Source organism: Saccostrea echinata, unplaced genomic scaffold (genome assembly GCF_033153115.1).
Source record: "Saccostrea echinata isolate AGI-Se365-2 ecotype Australia unplaced genomic scaffold, CSIRO_AGI_Sech_v1 ptg000012l, whole genome shotgun sequence".
NCBI lineage: Eukaryota > Metazoa > Mollusca > Bivalvia > Ostreida > Ostreidae > Saccostrea > Saccostrea echinata.
In genome coordinates, this window is record NW_026889761.1 from 3,457,216 (window position 1) to 3,482,423 (window position 25,208).

Sequence of the window (25,208 nt, forward strand, 5' to 3'; positions counted from 1 at the left end):
TGATTCTTTTAATATAATGGATCTATGACACTCTGCATTGTAGCAGGCTCTGAGCTCCAACAGATTTCCTCAAAGACAAGAGTCTCATTCAAACAGACATAAAAATTTGTCAGCCTGATGATCAGGATTTCTGTGCAAATTGGCTGAGCAGTTGAATAATCATGACAAATGACTCTTATTATTAGAAGAAGGTATAAGCAGAGCTGTCTCAAGATTGGGCACACATGGTATAATGAAGAGAGGTCAGACTTAGTGCTGTAGATCATACACTGTACATTAACACATGGAGTAATGTTTTCCATCTCATTAAACTTCAGCACCCCTGACATCTGTGACCTCAGAACCTCAATGTCACCTCAATGTCTACGCTGTTCCACACATTTTTTGACGAACACTTAATGCGTATGTATGTCTCAAATTAATTCCGTACCCTCTGTATATTAGTAAACTGCACAGAGTGACGAGTAGTTTATATATACTGTATTTATCAATTATATCATATATAAATAATGACGCTAACTGTTGGCACCTCTCATACATCTGTCAACTATATACACATTATACAGTTACTCACTCTACTACACAGCCCCCCTCCATCCCAATAGAGTGTATCCCATACAACCTTAAATTTTAATCTTGAAGAACACTGAGCTGCCTGAGCCTTTGGACACTGTACAGTGTATTTGTGTATCAAACAACAATGAAATACAGACAGCATCTTCCATGATGCCCTTCATACAAATCAGGTTTCTCTATTTTTTTCCCTTCTCTCTTTGTGTGTATGTGTGTGTGTGTCGAGGGGGGGGGGGGGGGAGGGGGTGTTACTAAATCATCTCCTTTTTTATAGGTAATACCTCCGTAAGGCTCTGTGGTGATTGGTGTGTGTGTGGGGTTGGGGGGGGGTGTTACTAAAAATTTCCTTTTTTATAGGTCATACCTCCGTAAGGCTCTGTGGTGATTGGTGTGTGTGGGGGGGGGGGGGGGTGGTTACTAAAACATCTCCTTTTTTATAGGTCATACCTCCGTAAGGCTCTGTGGTGATTGGTTCTGATTCGTTGCTGGATAAGAAGTCCCTGGGAGTGATTACCAACAGGATCTGAAACTATTAAATAAATCTCGGTTACGACGTATCCTGCAACGTTATGATCACTCTGTAGGCACACAAAACTCATCTTTTTTAAAGGCACAAAAGTCAATTCAAAATTTCAATATATATGACATAATTCTAAAATCAAGTTAACTTACTTCTAATTCAAAGTTTTGACTTGGTATTTAACAATAATTATTTCAATACACCTGAAACATCAACCAGCCTACTTACATGTAATTGTGAAGAGTTTACCTTGTAAGTTACAAATGGTCTAAGATTGGTGACGTTAATATCCCCTCCTTCCAACCAAGTGGCGCTGGTGATCTCCCAAGTACTGGTGGTGTCTGGCATGCGGGCCTGGACATAATAGGTGATGTTAGGCAACCGCGCAGTGTTCCAGTGAAGTACCACAGATGAATGACTCTTCCTACCATTTTTCAGCTCCGGTACTGGGAGGGGAGGTAACTGGGCTATACAAAAAGAGTTAATTGTACTGTCCATTAGTAAATCAGCATTACAATTTTTTCACATTTATCAATTTCTACGCGATTAATTTTATTGTGAGCTGATCTCATGTTTCTTCAGATCTTACAATAACCCCAGTCAATGAACAACCAGTCAATGTTGGCCATGGTCTGACATGCTGATTTGTACAGAATATTTAACTTGGTGTATCTTTAGTGCATGAATACAAAATTAAAATCTTTCCTGGGTTAAAAAGATTAGACAGGTTTGTTTTTTTTTTTATTATGAATTCTTTTTTCATTTGATAGCCTCTCCTCCAGGGACTACAGAGCCCATGACACATGAACATTATGTCATCCGTAGCTTATATAATGAAGGACAGCTAATTAAAAATTATGGTTTTTCCCTGATATTTTGATTTATTTTCATATATGGGGAGGGGGATGTAAGTATAATCAAATGTATTTTTAGATTTTTGATTTAATTCCATCTCTATAAAGACTTCACATCTTTTTTTTTTCTTTTTTTCTTTTTTGTTGGCATTTGGTTAATTGACTGACAAGACTATACATTGTAAGCCCTAACAACTCTTTAAGAATTTCTACATTGTCAAATATCTAATTACTTAGCAATCAAAGCATTGTCAGATGTCTTTGTCAGGTTTGTCCTCCAGTTTAAGTAAACGTTTGACACAATCCTGATACAAAATGGTAATTTTCACCAGGCATAAGCAAAGAGCCACATGAACCCTCACAACCAAAAATAATCTCATTTCAGAGAAGCTGGCCAAAAAAAAATTACTAATCTACAAAAATATGCCAGCTAACCACTTCTTAATCATGCAAAAAAGTGAGAACAACTCTAGGGCTGTCCATCATAAAGCTTCAGTGTGTACAGGCCTGAAAAGAAACAGAGCAAGAAATTACCCATCTGTTCACGATCAACTTAAAGAAAATATTTTGACCAGTATGTAATCAATCATGCTAAATAAGAGATAGGGAAATAACAACTGCTGAAGTAAAAAAAAAAACAACTTTAATATTATGTTTGTATATTGTGTCAGTTGTAAACTAACATAATTACAACTTAAAAATTAACAGAATTTTCTTAATTCATTCAGTAAAAATATTTAGTGTAAAGTTTCATGAATTAGAATTTTACAAGAATTCGAAATGATTTATTAACCATCTCTATAACAAGTAAAATATATTTCATGTGAAATATGAGATCTTTGTAAAAATCTAAGTTCTGGTCGCCTTCTGCTGAACTGCTGAGTACGCAACAGAGTCTGGTACAGAGATTACATGACAGGAAATTCCGCCAATCAATTAAATATGAACAATAATTAAATCAGATTTATCAGAACTCTGAACTTAACCGATTATTACGATTATTACATTTCTAATACATGCGTACATTCTCGGCCTCTTATTACTGCCAGCAGACCAAACCCGCACAACTCAAATTGATTTAGCAGTTTTTACTGAATAAATAGGAAATCTCATTGTATTCTTAATAGGAACCCTGCATGAAATTCTGGTACACTGATTGAATTGGCTTTTACATCCCCCTTCCTCATTATAAATCTTTCCATTGTTGTCCAGTGTTGGGCAATAGGCTACTAATACTGTAATACCCTGACCTGTGGAATTGTGTCAATAATTTGGAGGAAATGTAAGCCATTAATTCATTATATATTAAATTAAAGGATTCTATGTGTTGAGGAATACAATAATAGCTTTCTAGCTACTAACTGTTATGACATCTAATGGTTCACAGTCCAGAGCAACTTTGTGACCTGTACATGTCTATTACACATATTTCAGAATTAACTGTTTGAATATCTTGATTTTCATCACAAACATACTGTTTAAAATGTTGCAAGTTAGTGAATCTGGATATTATTTAAAAACAAATCAACTCCTAATGAAAATTTTATTTTATTTTCAATTTATTTGAAGAGTTTTACTAATTCAAATTTTTACTCCAATGAGTTTGTTCCCAGTTTTTGGTCTTTTAATGGCTGTTCTCCGAAAAATATTATTGGCATTAAAATTTAAAGTAACACATAAAAAATTATATCTGACTGTGAAAGTTATAATTGAAGATGCTGAAGCAACTAAAACATTTTTTGTAAACAAAAAAAGACAAACCAATATAATATTGAACCTGTCCAAAACAGAAAATGCAAAAAATGAAAATATCAGTTTAGAAAATTTGTTTGGAACATTTTTTTATTTTGCAGAAAGTAACAAAAAATAACCAAGTGTAACTTATACAAAACTGGAAACTGGTTCCGGGGTCATAAAACTTAGATGAGCTTACTTTTGGTTTCAATCTTACTTTTCTACTATTCATTCCTTATGTAAAAGTGAGACCAAGATGAAAATTAGTGAGCTCGTCAAGTTTTATGGCCCAGGAGTCTGTAATTTCAACCAACATAAAAAATCTATGTATCTGTGAACTTTCCATTCCTTATAATAATCTATACCTATCATGTTGCAGACACTCACAATTATAAATTTTAAAAAAAAAATCCCTGCATCCATATTGTTCATTTTAATAAAAATTGAAGATAAAAAATAGTGATCAATCACAAAAATCCCTTAAACAATACAAATTGTGAAAAGGCAAAAAGCTAGCTGCAGATCTGTAGCTCACTGGTCCGGGATGGATGACCAGAGAGTTACTGTGCCATTCATTGAAAAAAGTGCACATATATTTAATATTATTGCACACAAAAAAGGGTGCTTTTTCTCAATTTATTTCTCCTTATATTTAAACTGCCATCTCAAAACAATACTAACCATGTGTACCTAACATATTCTTTTACTATTTCCACAACAAAACAATCTCCATAAGGCTTGTAAATGACCCTTCTGAAATTGAGGACACTGTAGATTTCGCTTGTCTATACTGCCATTTTGGAGGACAAGATTTGGTCCAATACATGCACTTTGTGCAGATGTCCACTGGGACAAGAGCATTTGACAGAGCTCAAAGGATTTTTTCGTACAGTTTAGGTAAGAATTTTGAGAAATAAATTTAGAAATGAGCACAAATTTTTGTGCTCAATAAATATACAGTTTTTTTCTATGGTGAAACTGTAGCTCTCCAGTATATCAATATATATATTTTTTTTTTACAAAGAGCTACAATTCTGCAGCTGGGCAAAAGCAGGGAAAATAAGATTGCAACCTCCTTTCAATATAAGGCAAGACATGGAAAAAAAAAAACAAAACAAAACTATCTCTGATTGTGTCATTATTGTAAAACAATGTCTTCTGTGATATGATGAATTTTTTAAGTATTCCAAACATACAGGATACCACTGGAATATTTTTAAATCTCCTAGCTGGGTTCTAATTTTTAATTTATTAATTTATCTTTCAGGCACATCAATATTCAACCCCAAAAAAACTCATATAAACATTTCTTGAAAATTAAACTAAACTATAAAACCTAGATTCCAATTTTATCCCTTTTATTTCAATAATAAAATTGCTCTGAAAAATATTGGATTTTATGTAAAAATATTGCTTTACTCGAACTTTATAGTTTATCACTCCCATCAAACTTAGTGTATTGCACAGTCAGCATGGTACCCTGTTTCAATCAATATCAATCAACAATGTATGTTAATTATAGCAGTAATTATTGAGATTTTTGATGGATATGAACCACAGAGCAAGAATTGGTTGATCCCACGTCTCTTGTAATTTGGAAAGGGGATAAACCACCGAGAAATTAAATTGTTATTCTTCAACAGTAGAACACAAACAACGTTTTGTGATTGAAAATAATCACCACTGTAGGACGATGGAGGAGTACAAGAGAAAACTGCATGCAGGCATATTTTATTTGTCCTTGAGATTTTAATGATATTATTTTGGAAATAAATATATTTTTCTGAATCACCATTTCCAATTTCATCAAAGCCATTAATACAATTCAAATGAATTAATTAATCAAAATATAATATCAAATCATTTAAAAAGACTTATTTTTTTATGAATTGTTAACTAATTCAAAAGCATTTAAATGCTTTCACAATTAATTATATAGTGATATTAATAAAGCATATGGTAGAACAAAAAAATCACCGGTATGTAAATCTGATGATTAAATCGGTTAAATCTTATATAACCAATCTTCATAACTAGAGAATATCTCATGATCTCTATAAACAATAATTACAACAAAAAAACACAATACAGCGCAAGAAGTCTGCCAGAATTTCCTCTGTTGGCACTCTGACAGCTGCTGTTTATTTTTTTGGATAGCTTTCCTGGCAATCTGTAGACACCAGCTATCCCAGGTGTATGTTGACATTGCATCATCTAACATTCTGTTGTAAGAATGATCTGAGTTCTTTGTTATACTTTGTGTATATGTATTGATTTTGAGTTTTGTTTAACATACCTCGAATTTGGTCAGCATATGTCTTCAGTGCTCGGAGGCATCCTTCGCTACAATACTGGCTCTGAAAAGAAAGGAATTTTTTTTTATTTTTCATTTTATTGATGTTCTTGCTGAAAAATTATTGAAGGTCTGTCTATATATAAAAAACATTTTCATTGCCTGATTGTCATTTATAATAATTAAATATTCTTTCAAGTACTCATGTTTCTTAAATACATGAGATATTTATGTCTGTCAATCAGAAATATAAATGTTAGCCTACATCAAAAAGGTCTTGACAAAGGTATGGCTCAATATCAATTATGTCCTCATGGCAAAGGTAGCTCATGATAATTAAATTATGTCCTCTTGATGTAAATTATTTGTCTGCATGTTCTTCCATCAAGATTTTCATTTTTCCTTTCTCAGCTTAAATGTCGTAAGTGCAATGGGTGGTTCTGAGACTTTATATCACGGCATAAGATCACTTGAAGCTCTCAAATTCTTAATTCCTTTGGAATAATGTGCAATATATTACAGGATTCTACAAATTCCTGATTTGATAAGTTAAATTGATGATCTTTTACAATAATCAGGTGTAGATATTTGTTTTCTGTATTAATTAGGTTCTCGCTGCCAGTGAGTTTTTTCTGGGAACAGTGTGTACTTGGTGTTCCCGTATTCACTTCACTGTAGGTGTATATAGATACAGATAAACAATGTACTCCTCAAATATACATGCTCCAGCTTAAGCGGGGATCAAGAGCCCCTCTCTTGTACTGCATGTTTACTCTAAGTGTTCTGTCAGCTTTGATGAGCGATTGATAGAAATTACAGCCACACAGAATGTCTCCGTCAGGAATCTACGTACCTGTAGAATTGTAGTAAAATTCCAGCCATTTTTTTGTAAACCTAGTGTTACAGTGGCCTTGGTACCTGTCATTTGATAATGTTTGATGTTAGCTACCTGACCCCTTCCTGCAGAATTCCATCTTGCCTGTTCAAATCTACAGACCCAATAGGGCAATTGATGACTATAAGTGAAATATGTGGTGATAACAAACAGTTTTCGAGCTCAAAAGTCCATTAAACATTACAAAATAGGAGCAGAGCAAACACGGACCTCTAAGACATCAGAGGTGGGATCAGGTGCCATGTGAAGTGAGCATCCCCTGTCCACAAAGACTTGATCAAGATTAACTTTGGTTTTTTTGTTCTCTGTTTCAGATTTCCCTCCTGCATGTTCTACAAAACCTTAATTTGACATTTTCAATGGCTTCTCTACTGAAACTTTTTGTAGCAGTTTTTTAAATTTTCCCTGGGTGCTTCTCATGAAGATTTTCCATTCATCCAAAAATGGGAAAACTCAAATGACTCCAATTAAACCATTTCCTGATAGTTGCAGGAAATCCTGGGTATTCCGTCTCGAGGCTTAAAATAGTACAGTACCCTGCTGTATGTACTAATAACAATATCTCCACATGATACCCAATGCAAAAAAATAATCCTGACTGCAAAATGCAATGAAAGCTGCCATTCATAACTACTTAATACTAGAGGACACTGTTTAAAATTGTGTTGCAGGAAGTGCGTTTATTGATGCAGATAATTTTGTACACGTTACTGCAGCTCTGTGGCTCTGTCAGTCATTAACTTTACTGTAGTATCGATACAAAACTTAAATGTCAAGTATTTTTCTCTATAACCATCCAAATGACAGACACAATACAAAATTGCCTTGATCTCTTTGTTTTATAAACATTGGTGAAGTTAGGGAAAGACTTTTCTTTTAAAGCAACTGTATTCCTAGACAATCTTTATTCATATCTTTTATTCATGACATGCATGTAATTTAAGCTTAAATGTTATACAGTTATTTTGCTATGGTACACAATCCCTGTAAAAGGAAACAACATGGATTGTGTCATTTATTTTTGATAAAAACATCAACAGGTGAACTCCATCCTGGTTATTTTAAGGGTGGCCCAGGTAGAATTACCACCTGTTTACACCTGACAGACATCACTTTCTCTGCCCCCATATCTCTGCAATTCTATCATTACCTCATTACCACTGTACTGACAGACACCCCTCACTCTGCCGAAGTAAAGAGTAGCAGAGCCCCACTGATAAGCTAGCACAGTAATAGGTTTTTAATTGACCAATCTCACAGATTATTAGGAATAAACTCTCCACTAGGTGCAGTATTGACACTACAGCCGTGTCACTCCATGTATTGTCAGACCTATATCTCACTGCAGTCTGTTCAGTCCTCCATTTAATATAATGTTCTTTTCCTGCTGCTATTGTGAGTGAATTTTATCTGTTGAGGGGTAATTACCAGGTAATTATTTTGTCAAAACAAACTTGCTTTATCATATAAAAGATCTTCTAAGCCTCTGATAAACTGCAGGCTAAATCATCAGCTGATCATGAGAATACAGTTTATAATTGTGAGCAATATGTTAATGTCCACAGTAAAGGAATACTCTATTTCTCATAAGCTGTTAACAACAAGCATCTTATCTATCACTTTTACTTTCTCTTTGATGCGAAATTGCATAGCAAAGTTTAACAAATGAAATCAATACTAGCTAATCTTATTTAAGGACATACGCAACGTAGTTTGAACTTTATTGTCTTTTTCCCTGGAGTTGAAGAGTTCCAAAACTTAAAGGAAATGTGTGCTACATTTTAATGTCTATATATGCTATTGTACACTTCTTCTAAAAGAAGTTTTAATAAACAAAACATCTAGAATATATGTTAAGTAATTTTTGTACATTTTTCTTTGAATTATACAGAAATTTTCATCAATTGATATCTTTTCAAAACCCCTGGTAATGTCTGCTGATTTTTTGTCTACGAACATCTGATGGCACTATAATCTTAAATTAAGAATATCTTGAAAAATTATCAGTAGGTAAGGTACACTGCGTATGTCCTTAATTAACCAATCAGAAGAAATGGAAGGTACTTTCTTACATGTGTAGTTAAACACTGTACATGTATTATAAAAATATAACATTCTTTAGGGTAACATGCGAAATATGTTACCCTGCAAAAACCATTGTTAACCGAGGCAAAGCCAAGGTCAACAAAGGTTTTTCAAGGGTAACAATTTCACATGTTAATCTAAAATATGTAATATTTTTTGGTTATACTGCATGTAGAATGCATCTAAACTATGGGGAATCTATGTGCAAACATTCTGCACAGTTTACAATTTTATACGGAACTGTTACCCAACTTCATGCATTAATTATCAACCATTGTGATGTACTGTTACCCAGAGGACATGGTTTATGCACATGGTAGGGTAAAAGTATTTTTTAATAATTTTTTTAAACCAATCAAATTTGTCTAACATGAGAGAACAACAAGAACATTATCATATAATTAAAACTTCTATAAATAAAATCTAAAAATCTCCCGTCAAATTCTTGTGAAGGCTGCCTGTCTTCATGTAGACATGGTAGACTTAAGCCTCCTATCTAATTCTTGTGAAAACTGCTTATTTTGATGTAAACTTAGGCCAGCGATCTAATCACTGTCAAGACTGCCTTTTGTGTGTGTGTGTGTTGGGGGGGGGGGGGGGGGGTTAAACTTCAGCCTCCTATTTAATGTCAAGTTGATATGTGGGCTTTTATCTCCATAGCGAAAAGCTATCTAACTCTACCAGAGACATGACTGAGCCCCTCATCCTTCATATTTTCTATGGGCCACATAATTTGATATATATACCTTTGGCTGCAAATAGCTGCTTAATTTGATTTAGAATATGTGAACTTAATCCGGCCACACTCCTTGTTCCATACAGCCTGATACAGGAACTGCTTTGTGTACTATTTTTTTCTGTGTTGGCAGCAAATATTCCAGCAGTCAATAAACAGATAATCTGACCCAACATAAATCGCAAATAAATTAAGTTTCCCCTGATCTCGGAAGGTCTTTGTTTTCTGTACCTAACTTCTCCAGTCAGTCTATCTAACACAGAGATCTAACAAACAGCCATTGTGGTCAACATCTCCCTGACTTATCTGATTCCAGCCAATGTATTGCTCTCTTACTGCGGAAATACAAGTATCTATAGTAGACGTAGCATTTAGATGAAGTAAGTGATACTCATTTCTCATGCCTTCAAAATTTCATTACGCACACCATGTCACCAGGAACATCCAAGTGTGGGAGAGGTTGGGGTTTGAAGCATCTTTAATTTTAAATGGTCTTAATGACCACCGGGGCAAGTAATTCTCTGACAATTCCTGATATTTCTATCTGTTTTACAGTTAACAAGAGAATCCTGGGTAGAATGTTTTTCTGCAATTATTTTTCAATGGATATATCCCTCTCACCCAATTTGGAAAAAAAACCTAAAGTTTTATATAAATCAAGAGTATAATCCTTAGAGGACATTTATTTCTAGAAATCAGGACAGCTTTAATTGAGAGACTGATTGACTAGTGTTCTAGACAGGCTTTAGTCTGTAGTCACATCTCTCCAACAGAATCCCAGGGGTAATTTTTAAATCTGCACTGTTTATAGTTTTCAACTTCATTTAATCCTTCCAAAGAGATTGAATTTCAGCCCCATGAAATGGAGTCCTTTGAGGTTATTGGGACAGTGAAACAAACTGTATATATGTTATGAGGATTTTTACATGATAACCCTCCTCCCAGTCCGGAGTGGTTACCTTGTTAATGAAGGCCTTTGCAGCTTTGGAAATTCAATATGATTGGTCTTGTTGTTTGTGGAAGATTTTTTTTCACCCCATATATGATGAATTTTGCAAAATTAGTTCAGCAGGCCTTGAGAAGAATGTATTTAAATGACCCAATCCTATTTCTGCTCTTTCTTGACTACCTACCTAAATATAGTAGGGGGCATAACCCTTCATTTGAACAATTCGGAGTCCTTTACCGCTAGGACTTTCTGCCAACTTAGGCTGAAATTGGCCTAGTGAAGTTGAAAAATGTGTTAATTTAAAACTGATAATGATCTGACAAGCAGACGGATGGTTGCTGAACAAAGGGTGATCAGAGAAGTTTACTTTAGCTTATAACTCGGGTTCAGCCATTATGTATACAAAACAAACATCCAGGAGATTCTGGGGAGAATGCAAAAATAAGAATTACTTTTAATGAAAATTTTTGGATAAATAAATACAGTCAAACCTCATTATGTTGAACTTGATGGGCTCATGATTAAACTTTGAGATATCTGAGGAACTGAGATTAACGAGGGTAAAAAACTAGCTAGGATAAGGCTGTCCGAAGAACATCACAGTGTTCCAGCTGCAGTGCAGTAACTTCTCTGAACTACCTAGATATGACGTCATAATGGCATATGACGTCAAGTCACTACATACTTGAGCTGACATGACTGGGAAAGTGTCATAACTTTTACATTCCTTTCACATCACATGTAGAATTTTTTACGTTGATGTTTTGATTGTTGTTTTAAGGCTGTAATGATGGTGAGATATTTGCAGTATAATATCGTTATTACTTTTTCTTGTCTAACATTTATTTATTCAAACAATTGAAAAAAAAGAATGTGAAATGACCCCTTACGTGTCTGTAGACAGAGTTAGAATCTATAAATCTTATATATATTAGACTGGCACAAGTGAATAATAAGGATAAATTGAAGATATTCTTTGTGAATCTACTAGAGAAATATGTCCTCTAACTGAATTTTGCTGGGGGATTGTATGTAATTTATCCTATTTTGTATAAATTGCGATGAGGAGTGGAAAATGACCCCTTGTATGTGGGTAAGTTGAATTTCTCATGAAATATTTTCTTATGAAATAAAATTCAGACTTGCCCCCAGCACCTTATATATACCCAAGAATACGTTTAATTGATTTATGTAACAAGCCGTTCACAATAATTTTGTTTTTCGCTTGTGCCGATGCGATTTTTGTGCAACAGTTAAGAAAATGTATAAGTGTCCGTCAGTGATCAACACAGTCATGTGACATCACAAAAATGATTTTTTATAATACCTTATTCAACTCTCTTTACAACTTAACTGTGTATGTATACATAGATTACAAATTGAAATCAAAACATTGCTCAATATAAAATAGTATATATTTAATGCATAAAATTAAGCCTTCGGACAGCCTTAACCTAGCTGCGCAAAGAAAAAAGTGGTTCGGGGACTACCAAATCACTTCAACATCTCCCTGATGTTTGAGATACTGGTGTTCGAGATTTAGCAAATTAATACATGAAACTGTTTAAGAAATTTTTGAAACATTTTTAAATTTTCCTATATCCTAAATACCAGCACTGCTGCAAACATCAAGTTTTTTTTAATTTGTATGAGTATAAAAGTATTCTACCAATACATAAATCAAGGAATGTTTAATATAAGGAAAAAAAATCAGTAACTTTATGTAAAAGATGACAAAGTGCTGTCACTCTGTAAAAACCTGAAACAGAGCTGGTCAAATATAGAGCAGGATTTTATTTTGGATATTAGACCTAACACCACATCTGATTAGTGAGGCTTTGAAATACCCACTTCATTGCCAAGGAATCAGTGCCACATCTTAATGAACTTTGGATTTCTACAAATCTGATCTATTTCCAATTACATTATTTCTCCCTGCATGACAGCATTATAGATCTGAGGTTAGGGGATCTGGGATAACTGACAAGTACTGAACTTTCTACAGACCTTCTTAGTTCAATATGAGTTACTTCTATTAATATGACCGTATATTATTCATATTTTCCATATCTTGCAGCAGAATATTAATCTATAGATTTGTACCTAATATTCTAAACAACACAATAATTTCTCATCATAGTACATGTACTAATCCTTTAACTAGTCCTTTAAAATTAAAAAGGAAAAAAAGTTCATAACACACAATACATAAGTCTTAGAGACGAGACTTCTTGTCTTTGAAAATCTGAATCGCTTGTTTATACCTTTGTATGTTTCATCAATATTGCATATATTTTTGGGGGGGGGGGGGATTCTTAGAAGTCAAAATATTATCCATCTATGCTTAAAGAAATCCTATTGCTAAAAACTATTATCTTTCCCAAATGCATTTTATTTGAAGACATGCTGAAGAGGTCACATATTTGTCACTATAGATAAATTTCAGCAAAGATCTATCAAACTGAAAAATGAGCATTCTGCCTGAATGAGGCTTCAAGGTGATCAGATGTCTCTGAGTTGTTGAAATTACAAAAGATACATGACATCTCAGTTAAAACATTCCATCTCATTACCAGAATTACACTGATCTCCTCTCATTGGAGTCCTATAAATCCCTGTCTATATACAATGACCCCACGGTATTCCAACAAATTAAAACCAGTCCACAGCCAATCTACAGCAATCTACTCAATTATTCCAGACCTACAGTGAAATCAGCCTCATAGGGTCACCAGGATCTCTGTACTCAATGTCCAATCTTCTGTCTGTAATTGTGTACAAGACTTCCCTGATCTGTAATGTCCAATCTTCTGTCTGTAATTGTGTACAAGACTTCCCTGATCTGTAATTTTGGTAGTGAGGTAAGAAATGGACATTCCAAGAAAAGAGAGATAGCTGTTGATGGAGAAATCCCCGGGATCAGGGCTCAATGATGGAGAAATCCCCAGGATCAAGGCTCTGTTGAGGAGTTAATCTGAAATCAATCAGCCCTAAGCTACCATCAGGGTTTCCTTAATGGTTTGTCCTCTGTAATACGGCTTTTCTAACTGTATAAGACATGTTGTTCTTTTTCTCAGACCCGAGTCTTCAACTTACTTAATAACAGATAAACAGTGCCAAAAGATCATTGACCAACTCAACATCTATCCATATTTCACACAACTTCTGAAAATTTGTTTCAGCTTTTCTTCCTGAAATAATATATTATAAGTAGTTCTAAAGAAGAATTATCAGAAAGGTGTAATTTTAAACAATGGAGCCCAACTATTTGCTTGTTTATAGTTGAAGACGGACAATTAACAAGGGAAGTAGACATCTCTCAAATATTGGAATACCACAGATATATGAGTGTCAAAGTGAGTTGGAAATTGCTACCTGATTTTCTTTATGTATACCTAAAGCTCTATACTGTAAACATATTTATTTTAGCAGTTATCATATTTTAGCACATTTCTCACTGCTTCTTTACTGCTAATTCAAGTGCATACTAATACAAGATAACAACAAATACATAGAGGCTTGGCTCAAATTGGGATAATTCATGATCGTGCTAATTAGGGCTGGGACGATACAACTTTTTTTATATCGATACGTATCCCGATATTTGAGCCACGATACGATATGTATCACGATATGTTAAATTGATTATAAATCCTTTTTTTATATTGAAGTGAACAAAACATTTCTTCACATATAAGAATAATTTATTCAAAGAAGTTGTATATCTGTTGTAAAACTTAATTATTTTGCACAAGTGGTCTTAATTATTATGTATTTCATATTTATATTTATATTAAGCATATTTATTTTACATATTAAACCCAAAATGTTAAGTAAACAAAGGAAAACATTAGTCAGAATTTTTTGGGCGATATGTCGATATTTCTTCATATGTATCGATATGCGTATCATCCTCACATTGAATCGATATTATCGATATCTCGATATATCGTCCCAGCCCTAGTGCTAATCAATCGATGATGAAGGGTGCGGTAATTAATTTATGTAAGTTTACAGTATCTTTAATCCTCTGATATCTCAATTTCTCTCAATTCCATGAGTTCAAGATAAAGAGAAGTTTGACTTTACCTTGAATTAAAACCAATAACTTATATATATATATATATATATATATATATATATAATTTGGAACATCTGAGGTTCATGATCCAAAACTTTCTATGTCAGTTAACATTGTATTATTATTTGTGATTTTTATGTAGTTGTTTTATGTTACTATGACTTGGCAGTTCTACCTTCCCTGTACCACACATGACTGTGTGTACTAAATGGCATTGTTGTATGACAAAACATTCGAATTCTCTTCCCATTTTCTTAATCTTTTATCATTACCGTCACTCAAACCCAGTACCTAACTCTCAAACAGTGCCAGAAAGCAAAGGGAATAGTACAGATCGTAGAGAAATTCCATGCCACGAATTCTAAAAGTTACCAAGCCCAGGACGAACTGAACATTACTGAAGGCTGATGGTTTCTTTGTTACACACAACTGATTACCGCGCTCCTATATAGTTACACCCTACAACAAACACACCCCCCATACAACCACAGAGGCAAACATCAAAGGTACGCTGATGGAGGGAAACACCCTTTTCCTCAATTAACACTACTGAATTTAAAATTTCACTGATGAAGTCAAATCCTTTTGCTGTGATTTAAGAATACTTAGAACATGTACAGTTTTTTTAAACTTAGCCTTTGGTGGGGATTTCAGATTTTATGAAGGATTTTCCCCATTAGGTCCAATATAAATTTTAGTTTCTGATGAGTAAATTAGTTTAGTGTCAAACCATTAATGTATACACCAGCACACAGCTTCCAGACCTTCCCTACTACAAGTTCACAACATGACAGACAGTCCATCAATAATCTGATTCATTTCATTCAGACAAGATCTTTTTTAACATTCAAAGCTAAATGTGCAATCTACAAAGACCAGATTTTCTAACCCTTGTATAATATGTACATATCACACTATAGAAACATCAGTCTGAAATATCTCTGGGACAACTTACACAGACATAAAAAAAAAAAAATCACCATTTTTTTTCATATTTTCCATAAATCTTGATATCATTAACCCTATTTGAGAATTAATGCTACAAACTTTATAAAGGAGATTTTATGAGTAAACTTTGGGAAACTCTGTCATCCCAAATTTTAGGTGAAAGAAACATCTCCCAAGCCCCCTTAGGTACATCAGTAAAAACTATGTATAACGATTAGAAGACCCTACCTCCTCTTGTTGTAAACTTCGGGCTTTGCTTGTACTGTTCCCCTGAAATTACAAAATGAAGGTTATAAGTACCTATATAATGCAGAAAAAACATCTATCATAAATATCACCTATATAATGCAGAAAGAACATCTATCATAAATATCCAGTAAGTAAATGACTTTCTTTTCTGTAATGGAGGAAATACAATAAAATTTACATAGGGTACAATTATACAACAGGTCCCCTCTGTAAAGTTAGGGTCAAGGTTGTATGACACTGTGATTAACAATTGTTGCTGTATAATATACTTAAACTTGAGGGGAGGGGGCATGAGTAAATAAGTATACATATTCTATAATTTTGCAGCTATTATAATAATAGTTTGAATTTGTAAGTATTGTATTTATTTAAGGAATAACTGTCTTATTTTTTGGATTCATGATGTGATCAATCGAGTGGCTTGCGTGATAATTTGCATAAAATTATCACGCAAGCCAATCGATTGATCATCGTCATGAATCCAAAAAATAAGACAGTTATTCCTTATATTTACATGCTCCTGATTCTGCAAATTCCCGTGCTAATAGCCCCGCTTCTGTCTCTATTTGTCCCGCCCCGCACGTGATTCTTTTTAACCGCGCCTATCGATGAACCAGTAGATTTATGTAGAAATAAAGTATTTTTACAATTTGTAATTTTATCTCGGACAAAGACATTGGAAATGTAAATATATGTGTATAATATAAAATTCGCTGTACAAGTTTGGTTTTGTATTTTCATATACATGTATGTATAATTTATGATTTGACCTGTCTAGGTAAGCTATGTAGTTTTGGGTTTGTATTTACATAATTAAGTTGTGTAATCCGATGTTGTGTAATCCGAAATCTTGTCTAATACGTGTAAACTTGTAAGTCCCTTGCAGTAAATTCAATAGTTTTAAATGTTGTCTAATCCAGAATTTTGTCCAATCTGGCCAATTTCTTTGGAACCAGTGCTGTCCGGATTAGACAAGTTTTACTGTATATGGTTTTACGGGCCTGGGTAAGCTATACAGATTTGGGTTTGTATTTGAATCAGGATATAATTTCCCTGTCTGGTCCAGAAGATGTTGTCCTGACACGTGGAGTAAGGTCCTACTTTGTAATGTTTACATGTATGTACGTAAGTAGATATGTAGATATAATTTACCTGTCCATTCCATCCCCCAGTACAAGTGTCCTGACACATGGAGTCAGGTCCTACTTTGTAATGTTTACATGTATGTACATAAGTAGAAATGCAGATATAATTTACCTGTCCAGTCCATCCCTCAGTACAAGTGTCCTGACACGTGGAGTCGGGTCCGCAGGTTTCGAAATTCACTATATACAACTCGCAAAACGCGAGTTATAATTCCAAAATTGCGAGTTAAAAATTAGGTAACTCGCAAAAACTTGCGAGTTGATTTTTTTTGCATTGAAACTGTAGCAAAATTATATAATATTACAGAACACAATGCTTTTGATTTAAATCAGTAATTTAAATAAAAGTCACACTGTAGCTGTATTTTGTGTATTGCACAGTAGTTATTTTTTCCTTAAGTTACATGTATTTAATTTATATAAATTTAACTTTATATGAAAATTGCGAGTAGTCTTATAAAATTGCGAGTTCACTTTCTTGGTACTCGCAATTATTTGCGAGTTGTAATTTTAGGGAGTTTCTAACCCTGCGGGTCCTACTTTGTAATGTTTACATGTATGTACATAAGTAGATATGTAGATATAATTTATCTGTCCGGTCCATCCCTCAGTACAAGTGTCCTGACAAGTGGAGTCGGGTCCTACTTTGTAATGTTTACATGTATGTACACAAGTAGATATGTAGATATAATTTACCTGTCCGGTCCATCCCTCAGTACAAGTGTCCTGACACATGGAGTCAGGTCCTACTTTGTAATGTTTACATGTATCTACAGTAGATATAATTTACCTGTCCGGTCCATCCCTCAGTACAAGTGTCCTGACATGTGGAGTCGGGTCCTACTTTGTAACGTTTACATGTATGTACATAAGGAGATATGTAGATATGTAGATATAATTTACCTGTCCGGTCCATCCCTCAGTACAAGTGTCCTGACAGGTGGAATCGGGTCCTACTTTGTAATGCTCACATCCCCATTGACACTGAAACACAATATAGAAGTAAGATAACAATGGCAATGTACTGATGCTTTATAAGACTTTAATGTATTACCAGGAGCCGCAGATAAAATCCTATGAAGAAAAAAAAAGGGGGGGGGGTATTGAAGGAATTCAACATTTGACCCAATCCTGTCTCCAAACAGTTGAACATCAAACAAATTTTAATAACACTCACTTGAGCCTTTGACTCTGATGAGCTAATAATGAATAATAAGGGATTTACAGTTATGAATGTCCCTGGTGGGGAGATTGAATTATATTTCCATATTCTATGAAATGTTTTAAAGAATATTTGTAAAAAACAAATCCTTTAGTAAAATTACTGATTATTAAGGTAGCCTGACCATTTCCTCCTCCAGAATGACAACCATACAACACCTCATCATACCCAGTAATTGATTTATAGCCCTCAATGATAATCTTACACATTGGAGATCTAATATTCATTGTGAAGGATCTGAATTTCTCAATGTAAATTATTAAAGCAACATGGGTTTTTACTATTAACTCCACTGGATCTCCAGATTCCATCATGCAATATAACAATACTGCTTGTCATTCAGTAATAGAAATGAGGTGATTAATTCCCTTTATGTGCAATATCATAATTTATTTCATTAAAATGCATTGATTTCCCTTGAATAAAACATTAATTACCGTATATACTCGCCTGTAAGTCAGTTTTTTGGGAGTTAAACTTTGGTCCAAAACTCTTTATCCGACTTATACGCGAGTCATAAAAAGATTGATATTTTAGCGAATCAATCCCTCTAATTTTAGCTGAAAAAATACAACCGACTTATAGGCAGGCAGACTTATAGGCAAGTATATACGGTATGTGATAGAGATTTTAAAAAGATTTTAAAAATGCTTGACCAAAATTTTCATTTAAATATTTTTAACATTACTAACACTGCTTAATGTTATTTCAATAAACAATATTTATATATAATTTGTATTTCCTAAAAATATCCCACACAAATAAATATGAAATCTTTCTATCCTCCAATACCCACTAAGAGATACCGGATGTAACTAGGGTCCTTTTCCATTGACTTATCAAAATTTATTAACTTAAAAAATGATGGCTTTTTTTGAGTTATTCTCTTGACATGTACTGGTAAATACAAGGGGCTAATTAAAGTATGTAAAATAAAGAAATGTCTGAAATACAGTTAATTCACTTAATCACTAAGTAAACATTTAGATATACGTATACTGATTAATGAAATCTATAATCATATTTTCATTTTAGTAAATAACTGTCCATATTTTAGGGGTCTTTGACAAAAATTAATTTAGAACACTTAGTATTTCTAGTACATATGTATGAATGCTGGCCATTATAAAATGCTCCAATCAACTTATAAATAATATAACCCTACATACCCCAAAATAAGACAGAAAAAAACTCAAGGGTAAAATTTCTAATTTATGATAATTTTGTCTTCAGTGTGAGAATCTTGTTTGGTGTGGGAACAGAGTAGTACTAGGAGCCAGGGATTTCTCTGATAATAAATCAAAACAGTTTGGTCTCTACAGAATCCACGAGGGACAAATTATCCCAGCAGGAGTTATGACCCTTTATCTTCACATCTCACTGACCAAAAACAAGAGATGGCCAACAGCTAAATAAATAGAGCTGTCCAGTGATCGGCCTCGGCACTTTATCCTCCAAGGCACGGCTTGTTGTCAAAACACAGATAGTAGTGTAGAAGTGATTTATCTATTTGATATCATCAGTAATACACACAGAGGCACCATGGGAAGAATACCGATTATCAGAGAGATCTTTTGATTGGATAAGAGAGAATCAAGAGGCCATGAGAAATTGGTGACAATCCCTATACACACAGTCAATGTTTATAGAAAATACAAAGAAAGAAACAGGAAATGATTGTAAACAATGACTTCCTGTATGTTTACTGGGAGAAACACATACGAAAATCACCTCAGAAACTTTCAGAAAGTACACAAAAAGTCACTCGCATATGGCACTTTATTAAAACAACCCTACATAAACATCAAAGGTAATACTGTTATATAAATCTATGTGAATAAAACATCAATACTCATTAAAGTGATATTTCATATAACCAGGTCTACTGGAAAAATTAAAACCCCAATTTAATCAGTCCTTAAACTCCTTCCAATTGTAAAATTAAGGTTTAAATTTTGAAATAAGAGAGATCTTAACCACACAATGGACAATGTTGACCATAACTGGCTGAGTGGGAGTTCCCATGTACATCTGAAATTCCCAGCCTTAACACAGATCTGGTTAATCTAATAGGAATCTGGAATTTGTCAACACCATCACCAACACATTTGTCAGAGCTGGTAATTTCCCACTTATTTACTTAGTTTAGCATTTATTATCCAATTACTAGTGCCCAGACTGTGGAAAGCTAACAATATACAGTACCATTATAACTCAGGGTCAAAAATATCAGCCTATTAAACAAAACAATTACACTACAATCAACACATGGTTAACAGGAGTTTTCTGGGAAGAACAGAGAGGGGTATGGGGGTGAGGTCCTGTGGTGTGGGGGTATGGGGTGAGGTCCTGAGGTATGGGGGTGTGGTCCTGTGGTATAGGGACATGGTCCTGCTTCTGTTTGGAATTGTATTATTATATTGTTCCCAATGATACTCCATTCACCAAAATAAAAAAAATTCCTGCACAATTCAATTTAGATACAGTCTCTTAAGACTGATATTATTCAAGCCTATAATACTAGGTCATGGACCTGATCCCAGCATTAAATACACCTGATCCCAGCAGAAAGTGGAGCTGATCCCAACAGGCAATATGAATCCAGTAAGGAATGAAACTGATCCCAACAGACAATATAGATAAGTCCATTAGAGAATGGACCTAAGCCAAGCCAATATACATGATCCCAGCAGTCAAACAGAGACCTGATCACAGCAAAAAGATTTAATCCCATGGAACAAAAAACTGAATACCAGCAGACAATATACTTGAGTACAATAGGAAATGAAACTGATTCCAATGGGCTATAGACCCAAGTTCAACAGAGAATGAACCTTATCCCAGCAGAGTCCAAAAACCTGACACCAGCAAATAGATCTGATCCCAGCAGACAATTGACTAACTCCAGCAGAGTCCAAATACCTGACACCACTAAATAGACCTGATCCCAGCAGACAATTGACTAACTCCAGCAGAGTCCAAAAACCTGACACCACTAAATAGACCTGATCCCAGCAGACAATTGACTAACTCCCGCAGAGTCCAAATACCTGACACCACTAAATAGACCTGATCCCAGCAGACAATTGGCTAACTCCAGCAGAGTCCAAATACCTGACACCACTAAATAGACCTGATCCCAGCAGACAATTGGCTAACTCCAGCAGAGTCCAAAAACCTGACACTAGCAAATAGACCTAATCCCAGCAGACAATGGATCTGATAACAATAAAGTCAAAGGGCCTGATCCCAAAACAGGCAATGAACCTGATCCCAATGAAGACAATTTTGAGGGATCTGATCCAAAAACAGGCAACGGACTTGATCCCAATACAATGGACCTGATCTCAAAACAGGCAATGAACCTGCTCCCAATAGACACAAAGGACTTGATCCCAATACAATGGACCTGATCTCAAAACAGGCAATGAACCTAATCCCAATAGAGACAAAGGACCTGATCCCAAAACAGACAATAGACTTGGTACCAATAAAACAATAGACCGGGTCCCAGTACAATGGACCTGATCCCAATAAAGACAATGGACCTGATCCCAATACAATAGACCAGGCCCCAGGATTATGAAACAGTCTTAGACTTAAGTCAGATTTTCAATCGGTTGTAAAATGTTTATTTATTATTAAATTAATATCTAAATTTGCAGAAAACAACACTTTTGTGAAGTAATATTAAAAAATATTTTAATTTTGGTCTGCTTGACTTCTACAACATTTTAGTATAAAATAAGGATTTTGACTTCAGCTTAAGATGTTTCATGATCCTGGGGCCTGATCTAAATTAATTTGAAACTAATATAGACAGTGGTCCTGATCCCAATACAGACAATGGACTTGATACCAATACAGTGACAAGATCCCAATAGTCAATTGATTTAAGAGCAGGGCTTTAGATATTTCAAAGCCATGGCCCAAGCAGGCATCAGACTCAATACCATCTGTCTAAAGACCTACATTTAATCCCAAAAGGACATAAATTATAACACTATTAAACATATAAATGTCCTGATTCCAGAAAATCAATGTCCTAATTCAGAGTTGGATAGAAAATATTTTTCATTTTTCTTCCAACTCCTTTGCTACTAATTTTGCTACTAATTTTATCTGCAGTAGAAAAAAGAACTGTTTCCAAACAACTATAATCTGCCTCAGAAGCACTGTAATCCCCTGTGATGTACAATTTATCTGATCTCTCTCTGGTCTCACTATCTGAGTTTTGGTAAATAGGGTTAATCCAGGCTTATAGAAACATCTCTCCTCACTGGGATTACTGAAGTGTTATTTAACCAAGATAGCAGTCCAAAACAAGGGGGGTGAAGAGAGTTCTCAGTTAATTCAATTGTTAGTATCTTAAGATATACCCTACTACATGTACTAATGTTTTTCATTCTGTAAAATGCATCTAAAAATGATTATCTATCTGTAGTATGCAGGTAAATATAATTATATTTCTTTAAGGAAGTAAACAATAGGAGAAATCTCTCCCTGGTCTGTTACCAGTTTACATGTGTATAATTAAAGAAAGCCCCCCCCCCCCCTGGAACAACCCCAATAATACCATTTTTTATCGGTGAATATTAATACTAAATTTGAATTTATTCTAAGCATAAATTGATAATAAATTTGTTTCACTGCACATATTCTGCATCGCTTGCTATGACTTCGCCGAAAAGAAGCATTACTGCCCCCCCCCCCCCCCCTCTATTTTTTTAAATGACACTTTTAAGGAGGGAGGGATGAATAAAATACAAGTAAATAAATGTGTGTTTCGTGTAGATATAATTACATCATTGTGTCCACATATAAATAAGACATGCATCGTAGTGATGCACGTCCATCGTCACCCACCTGTCTCACTTTGCACGCATGGTTACAATACAAATCATTAACTTCCGGACCAGAATTTATCTGAAAATACGAAAAGTAATTTTTTCAAATTTCTGAAATTTTTAAAATATTTTCAATTACAATGAAAATGGATGAATAAATATGTATACTGAATATGATGGATGACAGATTGTAATTACGATTAAGCATAATGTCCACAATGATGTAGATGGAAATACTATGGAAAGGACAGTATCCTTTCTGTATTTATATATTGACCCTGTGAAAAATACTGGCATGATTATGACGGAATTGAAGACATCTCTTGCGACATATATTTTACCCCTTTCATTTGCTTTTTTTCCATTCTCTGACAAAACAGAGACGTGAATCTAAGTAAGGTTTGTATTGAGCGTATCGGAGTCAGCCGAGGATTGCCGATTGAGTAGAACCAAACACGGGAACATTGAGGCGACGTTAAGGTATTCAGTGTATATAATGAAGGTTGAATCATCTTAAACTAGTTAAAAACGCATTGCTAGATAACAATGAAAGTGAAATGAACCAAATTCACATGACAGATAACATGTAAGAAGCCAGTCATTTTGAACCTTAAAAGTTTTTGAAGAGTTATCTGCCCTTGATGAAAAGAAAAAAAAAATTTCAAAATATCTATGGTGAATGATTCATATTATTTCATATCATAATAAAGAGAGAGTTAATGCATATATTCACCACGAGATTTGTATGAAATTCAAATTAATTTTTAAAATATCTTAAAATATCATGCCCTGCCCATAGACTTCAATGTTAACTTCAAGGTACAATTAATTGTACAATAATCAAAATTCGGTAAATTCCTTTGGTGGAGTATCTTTTTGTTTGATAACACTTTCAAAATGCTACCATGATTTAAAAATCGGACCATTCATTTATTAGGTACAAAAAATAGTTGTTAAACATTGAATACCTTAAAGTATTATTCATTAAAACACATTTTCCTTTCTTAACAAGGACGCTTTTCAGCTTGATAATTTTCTTTTCTCCCGAGCAAATAACGTTTATATATACATTTTTTTAATTTTGAGTAAAAATGTAAAGTCGGACAGAGGGGTGTGGGCTTGTGTAGGAATCAGATTGCAAAGAGAGAGAGAGAGAGAGAGAGAAAAGCGGACGTAGCAATCATCACGGGGAGAAGATAAACTTGTGACTTTTGAGCTTTCGCAATGATATTTTTTCTCAAACATCTGCATCTTAACAAAAAAGTTTTATGAAATTAGTCTTCAGCGAAAATGAGCTGCAGGAAGAAAGTCAGACGACACCTATCAAATTAAACACACTCTGGCATCAACCATATGCTTCGGCTCTCACGTAATTTTTCCCCCTTTCTGTATTAATTGAAAGTAAACTTTTTAAACGGTTCCGTTTCCCCTTTTTTGTCTAAAACAAAATAATTTAACTTTAGATCAATCTAAAAACAAAACCGTTTTGACACGATTTCAAAATTTTAAAAACAAATGTAAACAGAATTCTATGATTTTCACAGTGAACTTGAATCTATGCGTCTGTTTTATTTTATTTAGCATGTAATTATAAGCCTCTTACAGGACTTGGGGTACACATTTGTTTGCATTTAAGATAAAATGAATTTCTGTATTTGATTAAACTGGTTTAACATTTTTCTGTGATTGCTTTGAAAAATTACGCTAATTTTTGTCGCCGACAAATGTTGAAATAAGTTGAGAAATACGTTTTGTCAAACTCTTTGCAATGAATATCTTTCATAAAATTCAAAGTATTTTTTCCCATTTATTTCGCTATACACAGACGTTATTTTAAAGGAAACAATTTGAGAGTTTTTTTTTTTTAAATTAATCCATAGTTTAAAACATCAAACGAAGATAAAACTTTTCAAAATATTAAATTAGCATCAATTACGTACCGTATCTATCTACTAGTTTTATACACGATTTAATAAACAAAAATAGTTTTAGAGACTTCGATTTAAGAAAAAAAAAACATAAAAAATAAAGCATAGGTCATTATCGAACATATTTGCTAACTGTCCTATGGCATTCT

General features: G+C 34.0%; 1 protein-coding gene across 8 annotated transcripts in view; it reads right to left on the bottom strand.

Moving 5' to 3' along the window:
• Window positions 1–25,208, bottom strand: part of LOC133185178 (proto-oncogene tyrosine-protein kinase ROS-like) — a 57,729-nt gene that overhangs the window by 31,017 nt on the left and 1,504 nt on the right. For 5 of the 8 annotated variants that reach the window (XM_061320249.1, XM_061320242.1, XM_061320243.1 and 2 more), the window contains exons 2-7: window positions 23,151–23,210; window positions 17,966–18,046; window positions 15,897–15,938; window positions 5,978–6,038; window positions 1,343–1,560; window positions 1,021–1,102 (exon numbers count right to left, since the gene is read on the bottom strand). In XM_061320249.1, the coding sequence (XP_061176233.1) occupies window positions 1,021–1,102; window positions 1,343–1,560; window positions 5,978–6,038; window positions 15,897–15,938; window positions 17,966–18,046; window positions 23,151–23,210 (544 nt within the window). Of the gene's footprint in view, window positions 1–1,020; window positions 1,103–1,342; window positions 1,561–5,977; window positions 6,039–15,896; window positions 15,939–17,069; window positions 17,134–17,758; window positions 17,823–17,965; window positions 18,047–23,150; window positions 23,211–25,208 lie in introns of those variants that run through there. The other 3 variants (XM_061320244.1, XM_061320245.1, XM_061320246.1) reach the window with 3 other exon arrangements.